This window comes from Prionailurus bengalensis, chromosome E1 (assembly GCF_016509475.1).
Source record: "Prionailurus bengalensis isolate Pbe53 chromosome E1, Fcat_Pben_1.1_paternal_pri, whole genome shotgun sequence".
Lineage (NCBI taxonomy): Eukaryota > Metazoa > Chordata > Mammalia > Carnivora > Felidae > Prionailurus > Prionailurus bengalensis.
The window spans coordinates 13,976,865-14,003,444 of record NC_057347.1 but is presented as its reverse complement, the minus strand read 5'-3'; the positions used below and the strand labels follow the sequence as shown (position 1 = coordinate 14,003,444).

The following is a 26,580-nucleotide window of genomic DNA, read 5'->3' as shown; positions in this document are numbered from 1 at the left end:
GATTCTCCCTTTCTCTCTGTCTCTGTCTCTCTCTCCCCTGCCTCTCTCCCCCACTTACAAGCTCTCTTTCTCTCTTGAAAATAAAATAAAAAATTGGGGCACCTAGGTGGCCCTGTTGGTTAAGCATCTGACTTGAGCTCAGGTCATGATCTCACGGTTTGTGAGTTCAAGCCCCACATGTGGCTGTCTGTTGTCAGCACCAAGCCAGCTTTGGATCCTCTGTCCCACTCTCTCTCTGCCCTTCCCACACTCACATGTACTCTCTCTCTCAAAAAAAGAAAAAATAAAAAAAATAAAATTAATGCGTAGTCCTTATAAATTTGTAAATAGAAAAATACAAAGACAATAATAAAAACCATCATACTGGGGCGCTTGAGTGGCTCAGTTGGTTAAGTGTCCGACTCTTGATTTGGCTCAGGTCATGACCTCATGGTTCATGAGCTTGAACTCCGCCTCGGGCTGTGTGCTAGTGATGTGGAGCCTGCTTGAGATTCTCTCTCTCCCTCTCTCTCCCGCCCCCCCCCCCGCACTCAATAAATAAACATTAAAAAAAAACCCATCATACTCCCAGAGATAATCAATTAATCTTTATTTCCTGCCCACTATGAACATTTTCTTTTACTATTTTGTTACGGACAATGTCAAGCACATACAAAGTAAATAGAATAGTACCCCCAGCAGTTATCAACATTTTGCCCTCTTCTTGGTCATTGAGACCTCTCTATATTTTTGCTGTTCTCTCTGTATTTTACCACTCTATTATTATTGCCGTTACTATTTTTTTTAATATTTATTTTTGAGAGAGAGTGAGAGCATGTGCGTGCTCGTGGACACAGGGGGAAAAGCAAAGACAGAGGGAGACAGATAATCCCAAGCAGACTCCATCCATGCTGCCAGCGCAGAGCCCAACACGGGGCTCAACCCCCCAAACCATGAGATCATGACCTGAGCTGAAATGGAGTCAGACCCTTAACCGACTGAGCCACCCAGGCGCCCCTATTGCTGTTACTATTAATTTCAGGTTTTTGGGGGGTAAAATTTACACATGTTGAAATGCACAAATTTCAATTATACATTTTGGACAAATGGATTCCACCACCCTATCCTGATATAGAACATTTCTGTCTCCAGAAAATCTCTTACCCCCAGAGGCAACTACTGTCCTAAATTTGGCACCTTAGATTGTTTTAGAGCTTCATATAAATGGAATCATACATTTTTTTTGGTATCTAGCTTTTTTAACTCAGCATAATGTTTTAGAAATTCATCCATGTTGTTGTATGTATTGGTATTCTGTTCCTTTTTATTACTAAGTGGTATTCCATGGTGTGAATATTTCAGTTTGTAGATGGACTGTCCGTTTTGAAGTTTATGTCTTTATGTTTAAAAAAAAACTTTTAATGCTTTTTTTAAAAATTTATTTTTTGAAGGAGAGAGAGAGACAGAGCATGAGCGGGGGAGGTGCAGAGAGAGAGGGAGACACAGAATTTGAAGCAGGCTCCAGGCTCAATGCTGTCAGCACAGAGCCTGACACGGGGCTCGGACCCATGGACCGTGAGATCATGACCTGAGCCGAAGTCAGACGCTCAACCGACTGAGCCACCCAGGTGCCCCTAAAAACAACTTTTAAAAGTTTATTCATTTATTTTGAGAGAGACAGAGACAACACAAGTTGGGGAGGGGCAGCGAGAGAGGGAGAGAGAGAGAATCCCAAGCAGGCTCTGTGCTGCCAGCACAGAGCCGAACTCGGGACTCAGACTCACGAAACCGTGAGATCATGACTTGAGCTGAAACCAAGAGTCGGACGCTTAACTGACTGAGCCACCCAGGCACACCAGTGTTTATTTATTTTTGAGAGAGAGAATGAGAGAGAGAGAGAGAGAGAGAGAGAGAGAAAGGGAGGGAGGCAGGTAGAGAGAGAGGGAGACAGAGAATCTGAAGCAGCCTCTGTGCCGCCAGCCTGACATGGGGCTGGAACCCACGAACTGTGAGATCATGACCTGAGTGGAAGTCAGATGCTCAACCGATTGAGTCACCCAGGCACCCTGAAGTTTATGTATTTACTTCTAAGTAATCTCTACACCCAAGGTAGGGCTCGAACTCACAACCCAGAGATCAAGAGTCGCATGCTCTTCAGATTGAGCCAGCCAGGCACCCCGGACTGTCCATTTTGTTTTTGTTTTTTGTTTTTAAAAAAAATTTTTTTAAACGTGTATTTATTTTTGAGACAGAGAGAAACAGAGCATGAACGGGGGAGGGGCAGAGAGAGAGGGAGACACAGAATCCGAAGCAGGCTCCAGGCTCTGAGCCATCAGCCCAGAGCCCGACGCGGGGCTCGAACTCACGGACTGCGAGATCGTGACCTGGCTGAAGTCGGACGCTTAACCGACTGAGCCACCCAGGCGCCCCCGGACTGTCCATTTTGAATAAAGCTACTATGAACATTTTCATACAGGTCTTTGTGTGAACTATGTATGCTCTTTAATTCTTGCAGGAACCCTAAGAGGGTGGCACTGTTGTTATTCCCATTTCACAGATGACAGAACTGAGGCTCAGGTTAAATTTCTGGCCCACAGCCACACAGATAATAAAAGGTGTAGATTTTTCTGACTACGAGGACTTTGAGTTTTTATTCCTGCACTGTGGTATCTTTGTGCCACAGCTGTTTGGGGTCATTAATTATAGGGACAGATGAGCCCTCACCTTAGTGGGCTGTTCAAAACTGGGTTTTAGCACAATACAGTGGTTACTATTGATAATAATGGCTCTGAGTCACCAAGAAAAGGTTATATTAAACCTGTTTTTAAAAAGGACAAAAGTCTTAAGACTTTTAGAGAAATTTCCGGTCAAGGTTATTACAATAAAAGCAAACCAGCAAACAACAAGTTTTGCTACTCAAAGCTATAGTTGTCTGGAAGTCTCAGTTAGGTGTTATACGTCATTTCCCAAGGAAGCCAGAGACAGAAGGCGTGACTGGGTATATAAAATAGTATATAAATAATACATGTATAAGAAACCACTCTGTTCTTTGTGGATTCAAACAGAATAGGTTTTTGGAGCGTCTGCCGGTTCTTGCTTGGAAAGATGTTGCTAAGCAGTGTTGCTAATATTATGGAAGGACAGCTTTCCTCCTTCTTTTCCACTCAGCCCCAGAAAACCCTAGAGCGGAAGTGGCTTCAGTGGTGGCCACAGCTGGGGAGGCTTGGTAATCGGTGAGGTGGGGACCAGGGGACCCCGGGTGTGAGGGGAGTGTGCCGCAGGCTACCCACTCCTCGGCCTCGTCCGCTCCTGATTCTCTGGAGTGACCCTTGGGCAGCCTCCATGAAAAATTTGCTTCTTCATGTTCATCAGAAGTATCACACACAGAAGAATCCTTTGAATGTTTCTACTGTGGGAAAAATTACCGTCATGCCACTTCGGTTCATGGGTTCAAATTCCATAAATGAACCCAAAAGAAGTACTTTAAATACCGTCGGTAACCCAAAGAACAAAGAACTTTCCCCATCCTTCTACCTGCCTTTTACCCCCCTTTCTGTAACCCCTGAACAAAAAAATCAGCAAAGGTCTGATTGACATCACGCGTGGCAGCCTCTAGGTACCAAATGATGTGCAGCCTGAGGGCTGGATCCCCGCCACTGAGTGGGATCTGTGGGTTTCCTCAGGCATGGTTTCCTTTCCCCGAAGCTCGGAAATGCCACACAAGTCACCAAGATCCGTTTCCAAAATCTGAGCCAGTTTCTAGGCAGATCCTCTGTTTTGTATGAAACGTGTGGCTCCAGGAAAGTGTGGCTGCGCCAGGGCTCCCACGGCTGGTCTTTGAGGCCTCCCAGCCTGGCCAGAGGATTACCTGTTGCTGTCACTGAAGGACCCTGTAGGGGTGACATGGGCCCTTTTAAGGGGCTGCTAGTGGGCTCTGAGAAGGGATGTTAGTAGTTGGGAGGAGAGTGTGTGTTAGGTGTTGGCAAAGACCCCTATTGCATCTCTTTTCCAAGTAGAAATGGCTTCCACACCTCAAATGACCTTCCCAGTCTTTCCCTCCTCCCCTTCCTCTCTCTTTCCCTCTGTTGCTTTCCCTCTTGCCCCGCCCCCCAAATCCCCTTTCCTCTTCTGTTTTTGTCCTGTGGTGGTATCCCAGAGACGCAACTGTAACAAGGCCCAGCAGGGGGCGCTGGTGTACCTGCTAAGGATGAATGGCATCCCTTTGCCTAAAGAGCACAGGTGTGAGTGCTCTCTCTGCAGAAGTGAGACTTGAGAGGGGCTTCGGAGCGATGTCTCCAAGCTGCTGTATATATGGGTGCGCCCCAAAGGCATAAGAGAGTGGGGGTGCTGGCCTGTCCTGAGGAGGTCTAAGGTTGTGTGATCCGTAGGGAGGAGGGGGACGCTGTCCCCTGCAGAAGGGGAGGGGCAAGTCATGTGAAACAAGTCTGGTTTTCATGAAAGGCCTCACCCTGCTGGCTCCAAAGCCGCCTATCTGCTCCCGGTTCTAGCCAAGAAAGGTTGCAGTCATTTTGCAGAGCCCTGGAGGCACCAGAGCCGGAGGTGGAGTGTGGCACTGGCTGATCAGTGGGGCTGATTCCCAGGTTCACACGGATGTGTCTCCTGGAGCGGGTTCCCAGGCACAGAAGGCCCTTTTCTTCAGGACCAAGCATGCGTGTCTGTCTGTCTCACCCCACTGGCCCCTTAGGAACGGGCTGTGCAGCTGTCTGCCCTCTGTTCATGATTAACTTCTCTGTCGTGTCCTCCCCCTACTCCCACCCAGGCCTCCTCAGCCTTTGGGTTTCCCCAGATTGGGGCAGAGACCCAGGTTGGCAGCTGCCTGGCACTTTGTTCCCAGGGGCTGCAGGCTTGGGGGTGAGGTGGGGGTGGGCTGGAACAGACCTTTGAGGTCCTGTGAGCTGGGACACGGCTGGGAATAAACTGCTGAGTGGTGGAGACTGGGGAGGCTCCTTCTCTGCCCTGACTTCCAGTGCTGCGATCTGGGTGTCCATCCTCCTCTGCTCACCCCAGAGTGCCCCAAGGATGTGGCCTTAGAAGACCTCTGAGTCACTAATGTGAAGATTGTTTCCTTTCGATTCTCTTTGAAACTTTGTGATTTCTTTAAGGACCACGTCTTTGTTCGGAGCAAGCATGTGGCCAACACGTGACACTTGCCTATTTTTCTCTTTTAACGAAGGTGCTTCAAGCTCAGAGCCTTTGTCAGGCAATGGTATTGAGCTAGAATTTAATAAGTTTGTATTTATTTTCATGGCATGAATGACAAGTGATAATAGATTTTCATTTAGGGTGGTAATGTTTTCTTTTAAAATTGATCAGGTAAAAAAGCGAGTTGATCTAATTAAAGCAAAATAATAACTAAATAGCAGGGTATATGTATGATATTGAGTCAAAAAAATTGTGAAGGTGGTATGTGAATGGCCTAATCTGTGGTTTCATGTGTGTTAGCCCTGTTTGTTTTGGGCAAGGATGGTCTTCTATTTCTCACTTACCCCAGTCTCTCTGCACAAAGTATTTAATGAATGTTGGTGGAATGGGGAAGTCTAGCATAAATGGCCACTGCATTGTCTGCCATGGATGGGTTTCCTTATGCTTTGCTGTTTTGGTGTGGGGTATGGGCCGAAGGAAGGGCTCCCTCACCCTCGGGGAACTTCTGCCTCTAGGGCCTCAGAAATCAGATCAAGGTTTGGTCTTTTAGGGACAACCTTGCGTTTTCAGCCACATCGGGGCTGGAAACATTGTGGTTGCAGAGGACCTGAGAATGCCTGGAACCCTAGAACAAGAGGGACAACTTGGTGCAAAGATTTTTTGCCTTCATCGCATCCCAGTGGCCCTGTTGCCCACTGATGCACTTGACCTGAAATAGCTCCCAGGCAGTGGCGGATGGGCCGGAGCCACCCATACTCACCTGCCTGGGAAGGGGTCAGGCCTTGCACTGAGATGCAGCTTTCTTCTGTGTGTGGATGGATAGAGCACACGCCCTATGCTGGGCTGGACCTATGGCTGGTGCCCCCAGCGCCCGCAGTGCCCTCTAGCTGAAATAGTCCATCAGCTCACGTGTCAGCTTGGTGTTCTGCCAGAGCCGAAGCCCTGAGCTGCGTGTGCTTGTGCTCTGCCCTCTTCCCCACTGAGGACACTCATTCCCCCATTCTTCCAGACTGATTCTCAGGTCCCCACTGGTGTTCTCCTAGCAGCAGGCCTAGCTTCGGTCCCAGGGGTGGGGCCTGGGTCACTCACTCTCTGGCTATAAATAGATGTCCAGGGCTATCTCTGTGATGCCCCACCAGCCAGGCAGGCCCAGGAGGGCCGAGGCCATCGCTAATGGATGCTTCATAAATAAAACAGGCACATTTTGGCACCACCCTGGTGCTTCTTCCTGTCCACTCCAACTCCAATGCCAGCAAGATACTGTGCCCACTGGAGAGGCAGGGTTGAGGCCTCAGGCCCAGGAATTCATTTGTAGCCCTGTCTCTCTCCAGCCAAGTCCCCTTCCCTGCCTGATTCTCTGTGCTTGCGTGAACACCAGACTATATTAAAAATAAAAACACAACAACAAAACCCGCAACAAGGCAACTTGCCTCAGGGACCTTTCTGGCCCCAACAGGGCTGTGTCCCAAGAAGGACTAATGGCTTATTTTAATTCCCTCCAGCCCTCTGCCCGAAGTGAGAAGGGGCTAGGCTTCCAGGCAGTGCTTGGAAGTGAGTGAGTGGGGCTTTGGAGCCGCTCCGGCCTGCCCATATAAGGGACTCGGCCACGGCCCTTTCCCTGCGGCTGGCCAGTGACCTTCTGTCTTTCGGTTGGGAAGCGAAGATGAAGCTTGCATGGGGTGTGCAGGAGACAGGGAAGAACTGTCGCGGGGTGTGCGGGGGGGGGGGGGGGGGCAGGTGCTGGTGGGGTGTGGGCGCCCCTGGCAACCTGGGACGCGAGGCAGAGTGTAGCGGCTTTGACATTGATCATTGACCCCGTTTTGTGTCAAACTTCCAGGGCCGGGGAAACAAAGGTTAACCGAGGGACAGACCCCAGCCCAGGTAGGCGCCGATGCTGGATAGCCCCCTCCAGCCTCCCGCGACAGTCCTTTCCCGGACTTGGGGAAAGGCAGGAGGTAGCATCCCGCTGGGTCAGACCGCCCGGGGGCCTCTCTCAGGCCGGGAGGGCGGGCACGGGGTGCGGGATGCCCTCTCTAACCGGTCCTGGGCCGGGGGAGGCCCGCGGCGGTCCCCGCGTACGGAGGCGGTTTCGATCGGACTGAGGACGCGCGTTTGGTCTCGGTGCATGTTTTTTCTCCCTGTGTTTTAAAGACAGTGACAGCATTGGAGAAGTATCCCGGCGGGCCGGGCTGGGAGAGCGCGTCAGCCGCCTTTGCCTGGGGAGGGAGCCCGGGGCCCCGCCAGCGGGGGCGGGGACGGGGGAGCGCAGAGGAGGGGACGGAGAGGGAGCGGCGAGAGAAGGGCGGGGGGCCCGGCTGCCCGCCCGGAGGGGAGGGGAGAGAGCCGGGGCGCGGAGCGGAGGGCGATCGCGGCGCCGAGCCCCCGGGGGCGCTGAGCGCGAGCGGGCCGCCTGAACCACCCGCAGCCCGGGCGCCCGGGCCGGGGCACCGGAGGCGGGACCGGGGCGGGGTCCCGGCGCGGGCGGCGCGTCGGAGCCGGAGCCGGAGCCGGAGCCCCGGAGCCGCCCGTCCGGGCCGCGCCCGGAGCGAGCCTTGGAAATGCCTGCGCTGGGGGAGCGGGTGCCGGCTGCCCGGCGGGCTCCGAGGAGACGCTGAAGGTCGCCGGGAAGTGAGCGCCCGGTCACCTGACCCCCGGGGCGCACCTAGGCGGGGCGGGGCCCATGAGAGGCGGGCGGCCGGGGGCCGGGGCGCGGGCGCAGGGGCTGGGAGCGGGCGGCGCGGAGCGCGCGGAGCCGGGCCGACGGGGGCGCGCGGCGGGCGGGCGAGGGCGCGGCCGGGCACCGCCGGCGGCCTCGCCATGTCCCAGCCTGCGGGGAGGATGCATTGCCGAAAGGCAGGGATCCGCGCCGCCGTGGTGCTCATCGGACTCCTGCACAAATCCAGAAAACAGAATAAAGAGAAAAGGTAAAGCCTGGCAGTGCCGCCTCCCCTTTCCTCCACTCTCATGCTAAATCCCCGTTTTCTTTGGGGTGGACTTTTACAAAAGGGCTTTTGGCCCTGAGTTGGTTGGGAAAGACCTCTGCTCCGTGCGCCGTCGGGGGAGCGACTCAGGAGCGTCGCCCTGGACACTGGCTGTTGGGGGAAAGCCCAAGCAGGACATTGGCTGGGTCGGAGGGCGTCTGGGAGGGCCCTTCGGGCTCCATCATCCACAGAGGGGCACCCAGTATTTCGTCCCCATTCCCGGCATTGGGCGCCCTTCCGGAAGCCTGCAGTGAGTAGCATTGATCCCACCCGGGCGACAGCCCCTGGCTGAGCCCAAGTATCTCACCGTGCCATTTGGTTCTCTTGCAACTTGGCTGAGCCCACGAGGTGCCCGCCAGGCCAGGATCTGCTTGCCTTTTGCGCACAGTGCCGGCAGGCCAGGAGCAAGTTTGGAGGTTGCTTGACAGCCTCCTCCCCCCTTCTTTGGATTTTTCTCTTTGACTCTTCACCTTTCTTGAGTTTACTAATTGTTTGCTCCTGGATGTTGAAAATAGTTCTCTCGAGCTATTTCAGAGATACTCTGGATGACCTATGGGTTAAGAGGTGGCGTTTGGGGCAAAGGAGCTTCTGGGGCAGCTTCCTGGGCTCCAGTCCCTTGCTGCAGGCTTGATGCCCGCAAGACCTCAGGGAGGTGCTTACACAGTCTGGCACAGACTCCCTCCACTGTCCAAAGCTTCCCAGCAACTGGGGGTCATCAGAACTGACTGTCCATAGAAGTGTTGTGAGAATTTGGGGTGGCTCCAGTGGCTCTGCTGGATCTGGATTTGCGGAGGAGTTTGGAGGGGTTAGTGCTGTGCTCTGCCGTTAGCCAAGGGGTGAGACAAGGGCAGTGGAGCCAGAGACACCTGGGTGGTGACAGGTGACCCTTGGGCTTGCCCGGAAGCTGGATGTGCCTTGGGGTGGGGGGGGGGGCAATGGATTGGAGCACTCCCAGGAGCTGGCATTGGTTGCCCCCATGATGTGGTTGACTCCTGTCCCTCTTGCCCCCCTTCCTACGATTCAGTCTAATTGGATGTTTCCCACAGGAAAAGGTAGCTCTCCAGTGAGATGACTATAGGTGGGCAGGCATGAGATAACATTGAGTCACCTAGTGAGAAGGATCTTCCCTTTTCAGTTCTCTACTAATCCGTGTGATTTCTTTAAGGGGAAACTTTCAGGTTGGTGCTAGTCTGGCTTTAACACCTTTTTAACACTTGCTAATCTCTGTTTCATAACAAAGGGAAAGCAGACCTCTGGCTCTGGGCCTCTAAGTGGGGAACAGTGCCTGCCTACAATTTAGGTTGTTTCTGTGCTATTTATTTTTAGGCTTCGCTCCCAGTTATGGTCAGTGGTACTGATTTTCTTCTTTGTGGTGGTGATACAAGGCATCACTTTAAATTAAATGTATTAAGTCATAAGAACGAGTCCGTTTAATAGAAACAGCTATAGTACAAAGGGTATAGAATGTGGCAGAAATCCTGCAGGCGATGTAGGGAATGGCTGGTGTCTGGGATAAACCTGTCTAGCAGAAAAAGCTACCAGTGGGACTCTGGAGCCCAGTGCTCTAGGTCTGGGCCCCATTTCCCCCTACTTTGGTTCTCTTCCATTCCCTGTCTTTCAGCATTTTATATGTAACGGGGGGATGAATAAGCCAGCCTTCTAAAGTCAGAGGGATGCGGGATGGCTGTTCTGAGACAGGGAGTCTGTTTGGAGGAATGAGAAGGATGATGTGCTTGATAGACAGGCAGCTGCATCAGACCATCAGGCCAGTTCCTATTTCTGAGTATAGAGCATGTGGTAGGGTGGAAAAGTGACTGCACGGTCCCCGCTTATCCACTGACTGTGACGTGATAGTATAGATGTAATCTCCCTGAGCCTGTTTCTGTGTCCATGCAAAAGGCTTAAGTGAGATAATGTGGGTGAAGGTGCATCTCAAAGGTATGAAGTGCTCCATGAGGATGAAGGGGTTTGAGCAGAACCGTTCCCATTCGCTTCTCTCTGGGCTTGTGCTCCTGGAAACCAAGGTAAGATGTCTGGTGGTGACAGCCCCACCAGTAGTCAAGGCCATCCATGCATGGGCCCGGGGAGGCGGGGGGCAGCCAGGTGCAGTGAGGCACAGGGAAGGACTGGCCAGGGGTGAGGATGCCTTAGGCTCATGGTATCTTGTCCTTCCTCTTGGATGCACTGTGCCCTTCCCTGCAATGCAGCAGACGTTGAGGCCCTCCCAGCCCTCGCCTTCGTCCTGTTCTGCTGTTGCTTCTGTCATCCTGATTGCTTTGGCCACAGACTTAACTTACCCAAGGAGAGAGAGGGATTGATTTCGTGTTGGTGCTAAATGACCTTTGTTCCCCTTGCTGTAATCTGGAGTTTCTTTGTCTTTAAGCATCTGAAATCAGTGCAGTGCTCGCTATTGAACCTTGCTCTGTGGGCACCAGCCATGGGGGTGGGGGTGGGGGTGGGGGTGGGGTGGACAGGGGGTGCGCTGGAACAGGCTGCAGCTGCCAACCTCTTATGTGCTCCCCAGACTCCAGGCTGGGTGTTTAATTGCTGAGTCCCTGATTCCTCTCTGCTCTCATCTAAGACCCCTTCTTCATCCTTCCCAGAAGGCTTGATCCATCCATCCATCGATCTTCCTAGCACCTTTAATTGACAGACTCATGCAGATAACACTCCTGGCTGTTGGCCTTAAGGGGTAGAGTGGTGCTGTGTGGCCTTGCAGTGATGGCCCCATCGTCTTTGTCATCTTCCTGCCCTCTGCAGGCTACCTGGAAATGTATTGCATATTGGGGGCAGCAGGTGCACCAGGGAAGAGGGTAATGACACAGGTATCCCAAATGGGCCCAGAACCAGGAGACTCCAGGTTACTCTTGGTAGGTCCCGAGAACTATGTTGAAAGCCCAGCCTCAGTTTGCCTCCTGGAGAAGTGGCTGTGGTGCTCATCAACCTTGACTTGACAACTCTCTGTGGGGGTTGTGGGATAACCTGGGGGTTCTGCCTTTCTGACCATCTTCCAGGGACTCCATCCCCTGGGATCCTGCAAAGGCAATGGTGTGTTTTCGAGGGGGACTGATTTGAGCATGGTTCCAACGAGGCGCCTGAATGAAGCCTTTCTTGCAGATGGCGTTTTTGGAGATCACTGTAGTGGAGAGCACCTTTAAAGTGCTTTGATTTTCAGATCCTGCTTTCTTGTGGTTGTGGCAGATCAGGGTAAGGTCCAGAGCACTGCCTTGGTCATAGAAGTGGATGGGCGGGGGGAATGCTTTCCTCTGAGGGGGAAAACAGGTATCTCTGATGGGAAGGACTAAGGTAGAAAAATAGAATCAAAATATATATGTTCCAAATGGTATGGATAAAGTTGTGTGGACTTGGGAGTGATATTCTGAACTGGAGAGAGGTCAGTTAGCATAAATGAAAAGGCATCTACTTCTGATGGGGGGGTAGTTATTTTGAGACAACTCCCACCATGGGGTTTGTGAGGAGGAAAACAGGAATTCCCTCATTATTCAGCAGACCACTCATGGCAGGCTCTGGGAGGCATAACAGGGAACCTAATGAATTTGATCCCTCTGTTGTGGGGTGTAATGTCTAGTGGGTTATTCCTGCTTAGGTTATTAGAGAAAAAGTTCTTCCCGAGCTTGCTTTGGTACCACATGTACTAAAAGTGGACCGATACAGAGAAGATTAGCATGGCCTCCGCACAAGAAGTTCATCCCTAGCTTTTTTTTTTTTTTTAACTTTTTATTGTGGGAATTTTCATGCATGCACAAAAGTAGAGAGAAAAGTAATACGATACCCATTTTGAGCCATCATGAACTCACGGCCAATCTTGTTTCGTTTATGTGTCCCGCCCCAACCCCGCACAAGATTATTTTGAAATAAATCTCGTCATGGTATCATTTCATTCTTAATTATTTCAGTATACATCTTAAAGATAAGAATTCTTGTAAGGAAATAGGGGTGCCTGGGTGGCTCAGTCGGTTGAGCGTCTGACTTTGGCTCAGGTCATGATCTCGTGGTCTGTGAGTTCAAGCCCCGTGTTGGTCTCTGTGCTGACAGCTAGGAGCCTGGAGCCTGCTTCAGATTCTTTGTCTCCCTCTCTCTCTCTCTGCCTCTCCCCTGCTCATGCTCTCTCTCTCAAAAATAAATAAACATTAAAAAAATTAAAAATTCTCTCAAGAAAACAAACACTACTATTATTGTATTCCCTAAGTTAACAGTAATTTCTTTAAAATTTTTTTTAATGTTTATTTTTGAGAGAGAGAGGGCGTGCATGCAAGTGGGGAGGGGCAGAGAGAGAGGGAGACACAGAATCCGAAGCAGGCTCCAGGCTCTGAGCTGTCAGCATGGAGCCCTACGTGGGGCTTGAACCCATACACTGGCCAGATCATGACCTGAGCTGAAGTCAGATGCTTAACCAACTGAGCCACCCAGATGCCCCATCCAACAGTGATTCCTTAGTATCATATTGAATTAGTGCTCAGATTCCCCTATTTGTCTCATAAAAGTTTTTCAAAAATTTTTTGAGTCAGGATTGAAAAAATCCAGTGTAATTGGTGATATATCACTTTATAAGTTTTCTCTTCCAACTTTTTTTTCTTTATAATTTCTTTTTTTGGGGGGTTTTAAAAATATATTTATTTTTATTTTTGAGAGAGAGAGAGAAAGAGAAACCAGAGAGAGAGAGAGAGACAGAGGATCCGAAGTGGGCTCCAAGTGGTCAGTGCAGAGCCTGATGCGGGGCTCTAACTCTTGAACCATGAGATCATGACCTGAGCTGAAATTGGACCCTTAACCAACTGAGCCACCCAGGCACCACATCTTTATAATTTCTTTATTGGAGAAACTTAATTATTTTGGGGAGTCAGGATTTCGTGGATGGTATCTCCTGGTGTCATTTAACATGTTCTGCTGTTCCCTATGATACCGTAAGTCGATATTGAGTTTTAGAGGTTCTATCACATTTGTTTGTTTGTTTGTTTTTTGGGCAAGACCGCACTTTGGAGTTTGTCTAATTGTCTGTTTTAGTGACGTTGGCAGCTGTTAATTGATTTTGTCCTTGGAGTTTGAAGGCTGGTGTGGAGGATACTGTGTCTGCCATGGGAGAGCATGTGACAGACCCACGAGCTGGCTGGATTTGGGGTCTGAGCCTGTGGAGTGTGCAGGAGTCCTGGCCTTGGAGTCCCAAAGTCCCAGGGCTGGAAGGGGCACAGGCGGGAGCCGATCTGCTCCCTGGCCCCAGAACAGATGGCTGCTTGTTCTCTTCTCAGGAGGTGGCTGGGTTCTGCCCTTTGTGGAAGGGCCTGTTACTTGCCCTCTCTTGTCTGATGTTTGAATGCCACTTGGTTGGCTGTTATTGCTTTAAAGAACAAACATCTCCCTTTACCAGCTTCCCATTTTAAGACTCACTGAGTGTGTGAGAAGTTAGACTCGTAGAGTTAAGGGAGAGAATTTGAGGCAGAAATGAGGTGTTTTTTTTTTTTAATGTTTAATTTTGAGAGAGAGAGCAAGCACGGGAGGGGCAGAGAGAGGGAGACAGAGAATCTGAAACAGGCTGTCAGTGCAAAGCCCAACATGGGGCTCAAACTCAGGAACGGTGAGATCATGACCTGAGTCGAATTTGGATGCTCAACTGTTTGAGCCATCCAGACGTCCCAAGGTTTTTAATTCCTTTGGAGCCACTGTTTTGATCTCCCATTTGGTGTCCCTGCTTCTTGTCCTCCTTATCCATTCTTATGGTGGCCAGAGTGGAGTTTTAAAACTTCAAGTAAAATCAAGTCTCTCCAAAGTAGAAATCTCTCCATAGGCTTCTGATTATAATTTAAATGAAGTCCAAACTCTGAAGCTGGGCCTGCATCCCTGCCTGGTTCTCTGATCTCACTGCCAGTTTCCCTCTCACTCACGGCGGTCACTGTATTTCTGCTGCAAAGGCCTTTCTGTTTCTGGAACATGCCATGCTTGTTCCTACCCCAGGCCCTTTACACATGCTGTTTATGGTGACTTAATTGAGTGGTGCTTCCTCATTGTTGGGTGTCAGCTCAAATGTCATCTCTCTTTTTTAATATTTATTTTTGGGAGAGCACAAGTGGGGGAGGGGCAGAAAGAGGGGGACAGAGGATCCAAAGTGGGCTCTGTGCTGTCAGCAGCGAGCCCAATGTGGGGCTTGAACTCACGAACCGTGAGATCATGATCTGAGCCAAAGTTGGATGCTCAACTGACTGAGCCACCCAGGTGCCCCAAATGTCATCTCTTCTAAAAGGACTCCCCTGACCTTCCAATCTAAGCAGCTTACTCCAGCCATTATTGCTTTACTCTGATTTATTTCCTCCATGGCACTTATCATTAACTGACATTATGTAATAAACAATTTATTGACTATTCCCACTCCTAGAATATGAGCTCTCTAACAGCAGGGACTTTGCCTTTTTCACCCCGGGGCCCCCATTGCCCCAATCGGAGGTGCTTAGTAAGTATTTGCTGTACGAATGAATGGGTGCTTACGAGACTCACTGACTCCCCAGAAGAAATATGCCCATTGCCTATTCCCCGGGGTCCTCGTAGGACTGTAGTGTGCCCTCTGACACAGATTTCAAGATGCCTTCTCTTGGCTGAGATTGGGGAATGTCCTCTTCCCTCTCCTTCATTTCCCTTGGGAAGAGCGTTTGAACATAAAGGTAACAGATTATGTGCACAGGAGGAGTGTTGTTATTACTCTTCTCTTTTCCTGCCCCTGCGTGGTTTGGGGACCCACAGATGCGAGGGTCCAGGCTCAGTCCTGAAGCTGGGGCCGGGCCCCGGGCCTGTCCTGACACTGAGTTCCTAGATCTCGGGTGCTGGAGCTGCTGTGTGGCAGGCAGAGGAGGGCTCCCTTCATTCATGCCAGAGAGGGGCCAGTGGGTGTCTGAATTAGTGAACACCCGCCATTAGTGAATATATATTTTTTCTAAATGCAGCTTTATCTCTTTGGAGCCCGTGTGGTACACAGATGGCTGGTTACCAGGATGTTGCCAAATACAGGGCCTGCCAAGCCCGTTTGGTTACACCAACGAAAATCACTTCTGTGCAGACGGGGGCTGCTGAAGGGCTCAGGAAATGTCTTAGTCGTTTTAAGCAGATGAGGCCCTCTTGCCCTCCCTACCCCACGTCCGCCCCACAAACTGAGTTTCCTTCCCTCTTGAGTCCATAAAAAGTAAATGAGGTAAGCAAGATGATCTCAGGTGGACAAATGCTTTTTATTTTAATTGCTATTTTTAAAAAAAGTGAGTTCTGGCAAGTGATACTGGTTTTCCATGTATGATGGTTACATAACATTTTTAAAAAGTAAATTTGTTTAAGTAAAAAATTGCGATCAATTTGAAGAAAAGTGTTAAGAAAAGTAACAGTCAGGTGGTACATGGATCTGGGAGAAAATTGAGAAGATGCTGTGGAAATGCCTGCCGTTTGGGGAGCGCTGTTGGAAGGAAGCGGGCACATTTCTCAAATGTTCAAGTGGGCCCAAAACACCAGGGTCCTGGGGTGGTTGAAGGTTGAATGGTTGTAGCAAGCCAACATCTTTTGAGGCTTACTGTAGGCTAGGCTTACCTACCTGTCTTAATTCTACGAGTTATTCTCTTTATTTTCCGGTAGAGGGACAGAGGCTCAGAGTTTGAGGAGCATGCTGGGGCCAGAAGCAGAGGTGGAGGAACAGGGATTTTAACCCTGGTCTGTTGAGGTCCAGAGGCGGTGGTCTTCACTGCTGTGTTATTTGGAACCCGGGATGAGCAGTACCGCAGTGCCTGGCTTCGGAGAGGTGCCTAACACGCACTGCCACGGCTGTTACTGTGAATGCATGCAAGTGTAACATACACACAGTGAGTGTACAGATCTCAGGGCACGGCTCAGTTAATTTCCACATATGTATTCACCTGTAGAGATACCACCCACGTGAGGTCGCCGAACTTTCCTGCACCCCAGCAGGCTCCTTCTTGCGTCCCCACAGTCCGCTTATAATTAATGTGGAGTCAGGTCCATTGCCTTGTATGTGGGGTACCTGGGTAGCCTGGACACCCAGAATAAAGGGAAGAGCATATTTAGGATTTCCTGAGTTGGGATTTCTAAGTGGGGCGTCCTAGTTCAGCCCCGAAGAAGAAGGTGTCAGAGAATCCACTCTGATTTCTAGGGATGAGTAAGCTTGGTTTCACCTTCTCCTCCCCTTCTAGACACACTCAGTGGGAACCTGGAGCCGATGCTGTGTTTATTCACTGCCCTTGGAGCAAGGGTGGGTTGAAAAATTGTCACTTGCTTTTAAGCTTATCAGTTATGAACACACTCTTTCATGAAGGCTGGAACTCTAGCCAAGTCCTTCCCGGAGCCCTCCGGTGGGGGGGTGGGGGCGGTGCTGACCCTGCCAGGCCTCAGGGTCAGTCCACTTCTCCAAAGGCAGAAGGGAGCCCCTCTGTTGATTAGAGCCCCCCTCCCCTGCTTTTCTCTTTCTTTACTGTGAGGATCTTGACCAGCCACACTGAATGAGTGTGGTGGAGTCGGGGGGCTGGCTGTTATCGTAAGTGTTTACTCTCAGGGTATGACGACTTGAAACGGCCCCCACACAAGGTACGACTCTCACCTGGTTTACAGGACAGATCCCTCCGAGGGGTGGAGTCAGGACCTCCCCTCATTTCTCACCGTCACGTGCTCTAAAACCACACTGTCTTGTCTACAGATAGCGGGACTCCACCCTGACGCCTGGAAGCTTGCCAGGTGCCTGAGGTAGAGGTTGGAAATGGCCCCTGCAGATTCCTTGAATCCTCTTGAAGCCTCTACTGTGTGCCAGACACTGTTCTCGATGCTGGGGATACAGCAGGGCACAGCGCGGGTGCAAAGCCCCGCCCATTCTCCAGGGGCTCTGTTAGGCCCACATGTGTTTTTCCCTTTGAAGCTGATATTTTAAAATTGGAAGGTTCCATGTTGCACATTTTTTTTTTTTCAGTCTTCCCTGGAGAAATCAGAAGCTTTGGCAACATTGGTGGGCCTGCCTTCCTGCATCACAGCTAAACTGGCAGCAGCCTGCTCAGTATAGGGCTGGTCCCTTTCTGCTCACCTTTGTACCCATCCCTGGCCACACCTGTGCTACCTCCTTCACAGCTGAGGGATTGGATGTAGAGTGGGGGAGGCAGGAGGCTCAGGGGTGGGGGGCGGCTGGGGGCCACGTCCCAGCCCTGCATGCCCTTTGGGCTTCCTTTGGTTTTGGGCAGGTCCAGTGTGACTGGAAATGAGGGTCCCTGCAGGAGATGGGCTGCAGAAAGGCCACTGTTCATTGTCTTAAATGTTCCTCCCCACCTTTCCCTCCCTAATTACCCCCAAATAAAGTGACAGCAATTATGGGAGGCTATGTATTACAGTGTAAAAACTCAGGAATCCTAAGAGAAGGGACTGGGCCGGGAGCTCATGTTGCCTCTGCTCTGGGCATGGCACTAGGCTGGCACTGTGGGCCCACTTGTCGCATTTAATTCTCTGCAGCACCCTTACTATCATCATCTCCGTTTTTCATAGAGAAGAAAGCTGAGGTTCCAAAGGGGTGACATTTCCAGTGTCACTCAGCTTGTACAGCAGAGCTGGGATTCCAGTCCAGAACTGCCTGATGCCAAATTCTATGCCTCTTCTCCTGTCACCAGTTTCACGGTGACCGTGGCTGAGTTACTTGACCCCTCCGCCCTTGACTTTCGCGGTGTATGAAGTTGACGGTGATGCAGCTCAGGTACACGAAATGCATTCCAGGTGTATGAAAATGCTTCAAAACGTGCAGAACTGTAACACCTTCACACATTCTCATTAGTTTTTAAGGAAGAGACTGGATTGGTCTCTTGGGTAGCAGGGCGCCTTTTGAATACTGGGCCTGAGCTGGAGCAAGGGAGGGGGCAGTGGAGCCTAGAAGGGGGGAACTGATTTACCAGGCTTCACATAAGCTGAAAGGGCTCCTGGCTGCTGTCCCCACTAATTAGAACAGAGATTTCTGCTTCTCTATGAGAACGGGAAGGTCTGGGCTGGAGCCCGGGTTACCTGTTCCATCTGTATTTTAATAGGACATTTATTTTAATAGGATTTAATCTTGAGATGCAAAGATGGAAACAGAAACAGCGTGTAAATCAAGAGGTAACCAAAACAGGCTGTCTGAAAACTAGATCTTCAAAGGTGCCAGGAAGAGCTTTTGAGTGTGACATCAACAAAGGCCAGTTACTGATAGCTGAGAAGGTCCCTCAAGGCCATGACCGTGGAGAGGCAGGACACAGCCCGTGGTGCAAGTGATGGGAGCAGGGACACCTGGCTTCCACATTGCAGTTCCTCTGACCTTCCTTCCCCTTTTCTGGAAAGTGCCCCCACCTCCCCCGCCTCTGCAGCATTCACCCTGTCTTTCTCCTCCATGAGTACACACACAGGCAGCAGTCCTGATTATAAATGGATTGTGTTCCAAGCATTCATTTGTGCTGTTTCAAGTCACTTCCATCAATGTTTGTGGAAGGCCAGGTGTGTGCCAGGCATGGGACAACAGGATCCTGGAGGAGAATAAGATACTGTCCTTGCCTTAAGCTGCCTGTGCTCCAAGTAGAGACCAGACGTGTAGTGTGAACCCCATACAGAAGATGGTGGGTGCTGGAGGAGATGGTGGCCTCCATCCTGGAGGTCAAAAGAAGGAGGGACCACCCCAAGGAAGGCTTCATGGAGTTGGTGGCATTTGAGGTGGGCCAGGGAGACTGGACACAATTTCTGAAGGGAGAGATGGAGTAGGGAAGTACATTCTAGTTAAATGGGACAGGGTACACAAAGGAATGGAGGTAAGGAGAGCGGCGGACACGTTCAGAACTCAGTTGGACTGTGGTGTGGATTTCACATTGGGCAGTAGTGGGAAATGAGGCTGTCAGGGTCACCTCAGGCCATTTTTGTTGGTGTTAAATGCCAAGGAGTGAAGGGCAGGTTAGGCTTCTCTGTTCCCTGCCTCCCCCAAACTCACATGGCAGTTTGGTGCCCTAGTTAGCTCAGAAACATAATTAGTATTACAGTTGAAATGGAGCTCTGTAACCTTTGTTTTATTGTAATGCTATTTATTGGGGTTTGGGGCTAGAGGGTCTTCATATTGAGGAGTGGTAGGTGGTACCTCCCAAATGACTCTTGATTGGCAGTTTAGCTAAGTGACTCAGGAATCTTTTGGTTGCAGGTGACAGACCCCAATTCTAATGAACTTAAAGGGAAAGAGAAATGTATTGGTTTAGGTAATTGGAAAATTCAGGGGGGACAGATTCAGGTATGGCCTGATCCAGGGCTAGAATAGTATTCTGGACACTGGTTCTCTCTCCCTGTGTCTAAGCTACGCTTTCTTTTGGGTTGGCTGCATCCTCAGGTTGTCCACAAAGAAAGATGATAGCTATTCCAGGCTTACATTCTGCCAGTGTAGCAATACCAACCAACAGGAAGAGCAAGTCTGTTTTCTGATAATTTTCGAGAGAGTCCCAGGGACCACTCATACTGGACACGGTGGGTCACGTGCCCACCTCTGAACTTTGGCCAGAGGGATGAGCTATGCTGATGATCCAAGTCTAGGTGCCCCCTCCTGGTTCTAGGGGTGGAGTCACCTGGACTGAGAAAATAGGAGGGTGGGTCACCTAAGGAAATTTGGTATGTTGCTGTCAGTAGACCAGGGAATGGAAGCTGGACAGGAGAAAACAGCAGCTGTCTGCTCTCCTGGCCCCGGTGGTTTAGTTGGTGTTGGTCTCTGTTCAGTCTTGTCTACTTTGCTGGTGGCTGCAGAGGCTGGTACTCTCCCAGATGCAGGGATGCCCCCTTCTGCCTCTGCTGGGTGAGGTGTTCTCTCTTCTTCCCTGATGCAGCATATTGGACCCCCAGCCTTACTAAGCACGCTCCTTGGGCACCCCCTTCCCAGAGTCTATCCTGGACATTGGGACAGTCCAGTGCGTGACTGTGTCAGACCTTGCTTGGGGTCGGCCCTCAACTCTGGGGTTCAGTGATATTTCCCCATCCTCTTTTGCTGGTGCTCTGTGGGGCTTATTTGCCTCTCCACCCAGAAAGTCTGGATTCCTTTCGTTTAGATTGCTCCTTCCTCTGATCATCTAGCCATGGATGCTCTTGGTCACAAGGTCCTGTCTGAGAGTGGGGCAGGCTCTGTATGATCCATCCCCCTGCGGGAAGCTCAGGCCCAGCGGAGATCTCAGGGGTATGAGAGGTGGGGACCCCTAGACAGCAAGGAAGTAACTGTAGCAGGGCAGAGGGGCAGCCTGAAGCCCCACAGAAAAACCCAGGGAAAGTAGCACCATGTGTGATCCTGAATGTACATGGTGTTCAAACAGTGGCCCTCAGTTTCCCTATCTGTGAAATGGGACTAGTTCTAATGAATGACTGATTTTTACTTGTTCTGTAACTGGAATTATTTGTGTAAGCAAAGCTCTTATTCAGCAATTCCACTTCTAGGTACATATGCCCAAAAGAACTGAAAGCAGGGACTCAAACGGATATCTGCACACCCATGTTCATAGCAAGATTATTCAGAACAGCCAAAAGTGGAAGCAACTCAGGTGTCCTTCAGCAGGTGACTAGATAAACAAAATGTGGTATATCCATACAAGATATTATTCAGTCATAAAATGGAATGGAATTCCGATACAACGTGGATGAACCTGAACACATTATGCTAAGTCACTAAGCCAGACACACAGAAGGACAGAAATTTGCTTGATCTCACTTATGTGAGGTACTGAGAATAGGTAAAAGCAGAGAGCCAGAAAGTAGAATAGAGTTAACAGGGTTTGGGGTGGTGGTGGGGAAGAGTTATTGTTCAGTGGATCAGAATTTCTGTTTGGGATGATGGAAAAGATTCTGGAAATGGACAGCTGTGATGCTTGCATAATACTGAAAGCCTCTGGATTGCACACTTGAAAATGGCTAGAGGGGTAAGAGAACAAACATCTTATTCAGACCCTCATATGTAAAAAAAAGATAAAAGAGAGTGTTTGTCTGGTTGAAGATGGGGTGACCAGGTTGGGGGAGCTCTAGTACTGTCTCCATGAGCACTGAAATACATTTGGGGCCAGAGTGCCTTGGGGAAGCCACAGCCCACCCTTCTCTACAGGTTCTGAAGTTGACGGTCCCCAAGGCCTCTCTCTTGTCCAAGCCCATCCCCCTCCTCCAATGGTCATGTGTTGATGGGAAGGTCAGCTCAGGGAGAAGGCTGTGGAGAGACTGGGCCACCTTGTGTGAGCTCTCTTTTTATCCCAGCATTTTCCTTTCCTGTAGCTGTGGACTCCTGGACAGGCATTTGTCAGTGTCTTGTGGGGTTCTCCTTGGAGGCCAAGGGGACTGGTAGTGGGTGGGTGGGGACTTCTGGGGGCTCAGCATGGATTCTGGTAGGAGTGTGGAGAGAAGAGTATTGACTCTGAGCTGACCTCTGGGCACAGATCAGAGCCTGTGGCCACACGACAGAAGGCTTGGGTTTGGGCCCACAACATGGATGCCTTCGGTGACTGCCAGCCAGACGCGAGCTGGGCAGCAGCCATTCCAGGGGGTGCTGTCCATGGAGAGCAGGCTTCAGGGTGGACATCTCTGCTGTTCCTGACCACCACACAGGCTTAGAACCTTCTTCTGAGTGTTTTCTGGGCTGCTTCTTGCCAATCTGATTTTTTTAAAAGAAATGTTTATTATATTTTTAAAATCCATGTTCCTTGCAGAAAATTTGGAAAACACAGAAAAGTACAGACTAAAATAAAAATCATCTGCAATCCCAGATGGGGGATTGCAGAGATAACCACTATTAACATTTAATATATTTTTTTCTGGTCTTTTTTCCCTCTAAACACATACCCTCCCACACAGTGTATTTACATCTGCATCTACATCTGTTTCTATATATTATAACAAACTAGGGATTATACTTTAGATATACTGTATTAGGACTCTTGGGGGCAAATGTCAGAAGCCCAGGTTGAATTAAACAAAGTAGGGGGATGTATTGGCTGTCATAACCCATTTGTAGAAAGGGCTGGGCCTCAGGGACAGCTGGATCCAGGACCTTGAGCAATCTCTCTTCCTCTCTGTCTCTTGTGTCTGTGTCTCTTTTTTGTGTTGGCTTCATTCTCTTGGGCCATCTCTACCTCTGATGTTGAAACCATGGTTACAGACCACTGTGGGTTTAACATTTTAACGCTTTTTCCTCCAGAGAGGGGAAAAAAAATCTCCTTTCCACCAGCTCCATTTAGACAAACCCCAAGGAGTTCCAATTGGTTTGGATCACACGCCCATCTGTGCATTAATCTCTACATGGGGGTTGGGTGGGGATTTATGCTTGGCCCAGTCTGAGTCAGGGCTCATCCCTGTGGCTGGTGTGGGTATTGTGAGCATAAGAGTCCTTTCCATTGGGAGAAGAGCAGATCCCTAAAGTAAAGGTGGGGAGTTTCATTATCAGATGAAGGGGTAAAAGTGACTTGGGCCAGGCAGAAACCATAGACAAAAGTTGCTTTGGCATTGGTTCCAGCCCTGGGCCGGGAGCGGTAGGGGGGGGGGGGGGTAGCACAGTGTTTTGAGTGGGCACGTGGGCCCTCATTCACATACCCATTTAATGAAAGATCAATTGATAGCATCCCATGAGCAGTACAGTTTGGCCACACCCATCACCATTACGCATATGTATAGTCCCTTCGACCCAGTGGACCCCCTTTGAGAATTTATCCCGCATCTATATTTGCACATGCGTGGAATGATATAGTACAAGGTCATTCACTGCAATATTGTTTGAAACAGCAAAACGCTGGAAACAAGCAAATGCCTATCAGTAGAGAACTGGGCACCTGGATTCATGCCCTGGAATGCCATGTGACTTAAAAAGGAATAGGGAAGCTTTCTAGGGTCCAATGTAAAGTTCTCCCAAGATATTCTGAGTAAAGAAAAGCAAGGTGCAGGATGGAGTGTACAATATATGCTGTTTTTTTTTTTGTATAAAAAAGGGTGAAAATAGGACTCCATCTTTGTGTTGGCTTATGTTTGCATAAAGAAACTGCAGAAGGATATGTAGAAACCATTCCATGAGGTGGCTGGGGGCTGCACGGGGACAAGGATAAGACAATGCCTTTCACCATATGTATATGTATATATATACGTGTGTGTATGTATATATATATATATGTATATATAAACATTTTAACTGTTTATTTATTTTGAGAGAGAGAGATAGTGAGCAGGGGAGGGTCAGACACACACACACACACACACACACACACACACACACACAGAATCCCAAACAGGCTCCCCACTGTCAGCGCAGAGCCTGATGGTGGGGCTTGAACTCACAAACTGTGAGATCATGGCCTGAGCTGAAATCAAGAATCTGATGCTTAACCGGGGCGCCTGGGTGGCGCAGTCGGTTAGGCGTCCGACTTCAGCCAGGTCACGATCTCGCGGTCTGTGAGTTCAAGCCCCGCGTCAGGCTCTGGGCTGATGGCTCAGAGCCTGGAGCCTGTTTCTGATTCTGTGTCTCCCTCTCTCTCTGCCCCTCCCCCGTTCATGCTCTGTCTCTCTCTGTCGCAAAAATAAATAAACGTTGAAAAAAAAAAAAAAAAAAAAAAAGAATCTGATGCTTAACCAACCAAGCCACCCAGGCGCCCCTCACCGTATACCTTCTAATACATTTGGCTTTTGAACTACATTAATGTATTATTAAAAAATCAACAGATCATTTCCTTTTGGAGTGATCAACAAGTTTGGGAATCAGAAATCCTGTGTCAGTGTCTGTTGCACACAGTGCAAATGTACCTAAAGCTGCTGAATTGTAGTGTTTAAAAAAAATTTTTTTTTGGTGTTTATTTATTTCTTTGAGAGAGAGAGAGAGAGAGAGACAGAGAGAGAGAGTGCAAGTGGGGGAGGGGAAGAGAGAGAGGGAGACACAGAATCCAAAACAAGCTCCAGGCTCTGAGCTATCAGCACAGAACCTGATGTGGGGCTTGAACCCATGAACTGTGAGATCATGATCTGAGCCTAAGTCGGACGCTTAACCGACTGAGCTGCCCAGGCGCCCCTGAACTGTATTCTTTAAAATGGTCAAAATAGTAAATTTTGTGTATGTTTTACCACCATTTTAGGAGTGAAAAAAAGTCAGCAGACCGAAAAAAAAGTGGAAAAACCAGAAAAATAACCAACCAGAAAAACTCCATGGAATGTGAGCTCTGAAGTCAAGTGGCCTGGGTTCAAATCCTGCCTTTGCGATTTTGTAGCCCTGAGACTGTGCATAAATTGTTTAATTTCTCAGAGATTCAGGATAGTCATTTGTGAAGTGTGGATAATAAAAGAATCTGTATTCTGAGGGTGAATGAGAGGTTGGGATGAAGTGTGGTGCCCAGGAAACATGGGCCTCCCTGTGAGTTTAGCTCTGCAGGAAAGGAGGATGGCCACAGGAGCCTTACCACCTCCCCTCTCGCTAGGTGGGACCTTTGCATTTTAATGAAGACTCTTGAAGACTGAAAACATCCTAGACTCAAAGGGAGGAATGGTCGGAATTTCAGAAAAATTTATAGCTCCTTTCTGGGGACACTGAGTTCTTATCATTTTCCAGGGAGAGTTTAACTTTCACCTTGGCCTCCCCCTTTGGCCCCCAGGTGGTTGAGCTGGAAGCTGGAGAACAAATGACCTGCTCGTGGAAAGGGGGTGAGCCAGGAGAAGGGAGAAAGGACAGCCGAGGTTCAGACCTGAGATGGACGGAGCCTGAGCTAGCTGAGAGGTCCAAGCGGGAAGGTTTGAAGCTGGAGAAAATGAGGCAGTCATTGCAGACAAATGAGCCCCAACCTCCCTCAGCCCCTTATCTGCCTCTAGCTATTGCTCTCTCCGCTCTCCTTTACAGCAGAACTTCCAGAAGACCACCTCTGGCTTTGCTCCCCACGACGCCACATGGCTGCCTTTCTGCCCTCAGCTCAGAGTCATTTGACACAGCTCAGTGGTCCCTCCTTCTTAGAATGCTTTCTCTGTTTTGCTGGTGAAAGCTCCCGCTCCCGCTTCCCCTCTGTCTCCCGGCAAGTTCACCGCCTCCTCCTTCCCTGACTTCCAATGCATTGTGGAATTCTCTGTCTCCCTCCTGGTGTTCACCTGGGTGTCTGAAAGTCATTCCAGATGTAGCAGGTCCACAGTGAAATTCCTGTGCTCTCTCTAGCCCCCTACTCATCCCTTAGGTAGCCTTCACCATCTCACTTGTTTAGCCCAAATTCTTGGACTCACCCTTGACTTCTCTGTATTCTTATTGCCCACATTCAATCTTGCCCTGGGTTACTGAGGTGACTTTGTATTTTTTGATTTGTATTTATTTATTTTTACAGTTTATTTACTTATTTTGCGAGAGAGAGAGAGAGAGAGAGCGAGAATGTAAGCAGGGGAGGGGGCAGAGAGAGAGAGAGAGAGAGAGAGAGAGAGAGAGAATCCCAGGCAGACTCCATGCTGCCAGCACAGAGCCCGATGTGGGGCCCAAACTCACGAACCGTGAGATCATGACCTGAGCCGAAATCAAGAGTCAGATGCTTAACTGACTGAGCCACCCAGATGCCTCAAGGTGACTTTTTCACTGGCCTCCCTGCTCCCTGCCACTCTTTGCCCCCTTACGGTTCTTCAAAACTGCAGTCTGAATGATCCTTTGAATCTGTCAGATCACATCTGTTCTGCTTACAACTGTGCCTTCTATGGCTTCCTGTTTCCTCATAGTAGAAGCCAAAGTTCTTACCATGGCCACGGGCCCTACATGATCTGTTCCCTGTGATTTCTTTCTTCCTTCCTTCCTTCCTTCCTTCCTTCCTTCCTTCCTTTTCTTTCTTTCTTTCTTTCTTTCTTTCTTTCTTTCTTTCTTTCTTTCTTTCTTTCTTCTCCCCATGATTTCTCTGCCCTCAGCCCCTGTTCTTTATTCTGGGCTCTGTCTGCACTGGCCACACTGGCCTCTTTGTGACTTCTTGACTAATTAAGGTATGCTTCTACTTAAGGACCGTTGCCCTTGCTGTTCTGTCTACATGGAATGCTTTTCCCCAGACACCCTCACCATTTGCTTCCTCACTCCCTTCAGGTCTTCTCTCAGATGTCATCTTCTCATCGAGGTCTTCTCTGATGACCCTGTTTAAATTTGCAAACTGTTCTCTGCTTTATTTTTCTTCGTGGCATTTGCCATCACTTGATATACCTCATATTTAAACTTTTTATGTTATTAGGTGTTGATTATCTCTTTCCTCCACTAGAATATGAGCTCCAAGAGGGCAGAGGTTTTTGTCTGTTTTGTTCACTGTTCTCTCTCCGTGGCCTGGAACGGTGCCTGGCATATAGAAGATGCTCAGCAGGAATGAACGAATCACATTTGGTTTTCATAGGGAGGGTAATAGGATGACATTTCAAGGCTTTATGTGGTTCATATGATCAGATTTACATTTTGAAGGGTCGCTGGAGCTCCTGGGGAGAAATTATT

The 26,580-nt window shown here is 49.6% G+C and overlaps 1 protein-coding gene, 1 long non-coding RNA gene and 1 pseudogene across 7 annotated transcripts in view; all 3 read left to right on the top strand.

Moving 5' to 3' along the window:
* RAP1GAP2 (RAP1 GTPase activating protein 2) overlaps nucleotides 1-26,580 on the top strand; it is a 212,747-nt gene that overhangs the window by 64,189 nt on the left and 121,978 nt on the right. The window contains exon 1 of one of the 6 annotated variants that reach the window (XR_006297784.1): nucleotides 7,930-8,066. The exons of 4 other annotated variants lie outside the window; for them this stretch is intronic. Coding sequence is in view for 1 of the 2 variants with exons in the window: in XM_043583418.1 (XP_043439353.1) it covers nucleotides 7,960-8,066 (107 nt within the window). In the remaining variant the exon portion in view is untranslated. Of the gene's footprint in view, nucleotides 1-7,929; nucleotides 8,067-26,580 lie in introns of those variants that run through there. One more of the 6 variants, XM_043583418.1, reaches the window with a different exon arrangement.
* Nucleotides 11,759-11,854, top strand: LOC122486205 (annotated as a pseudogene).
* LOC122485094 lies at nucleotides 18,583-24,450 on the top strand. The gene is made up of 2 exons (XR_006297785.1): nucleotides 18,583-18,833; nucleotides 24,233-24,450. It is a non-coding gene; the product is annotated as an uncharacterized LOC122485094 (long non-coding RNA).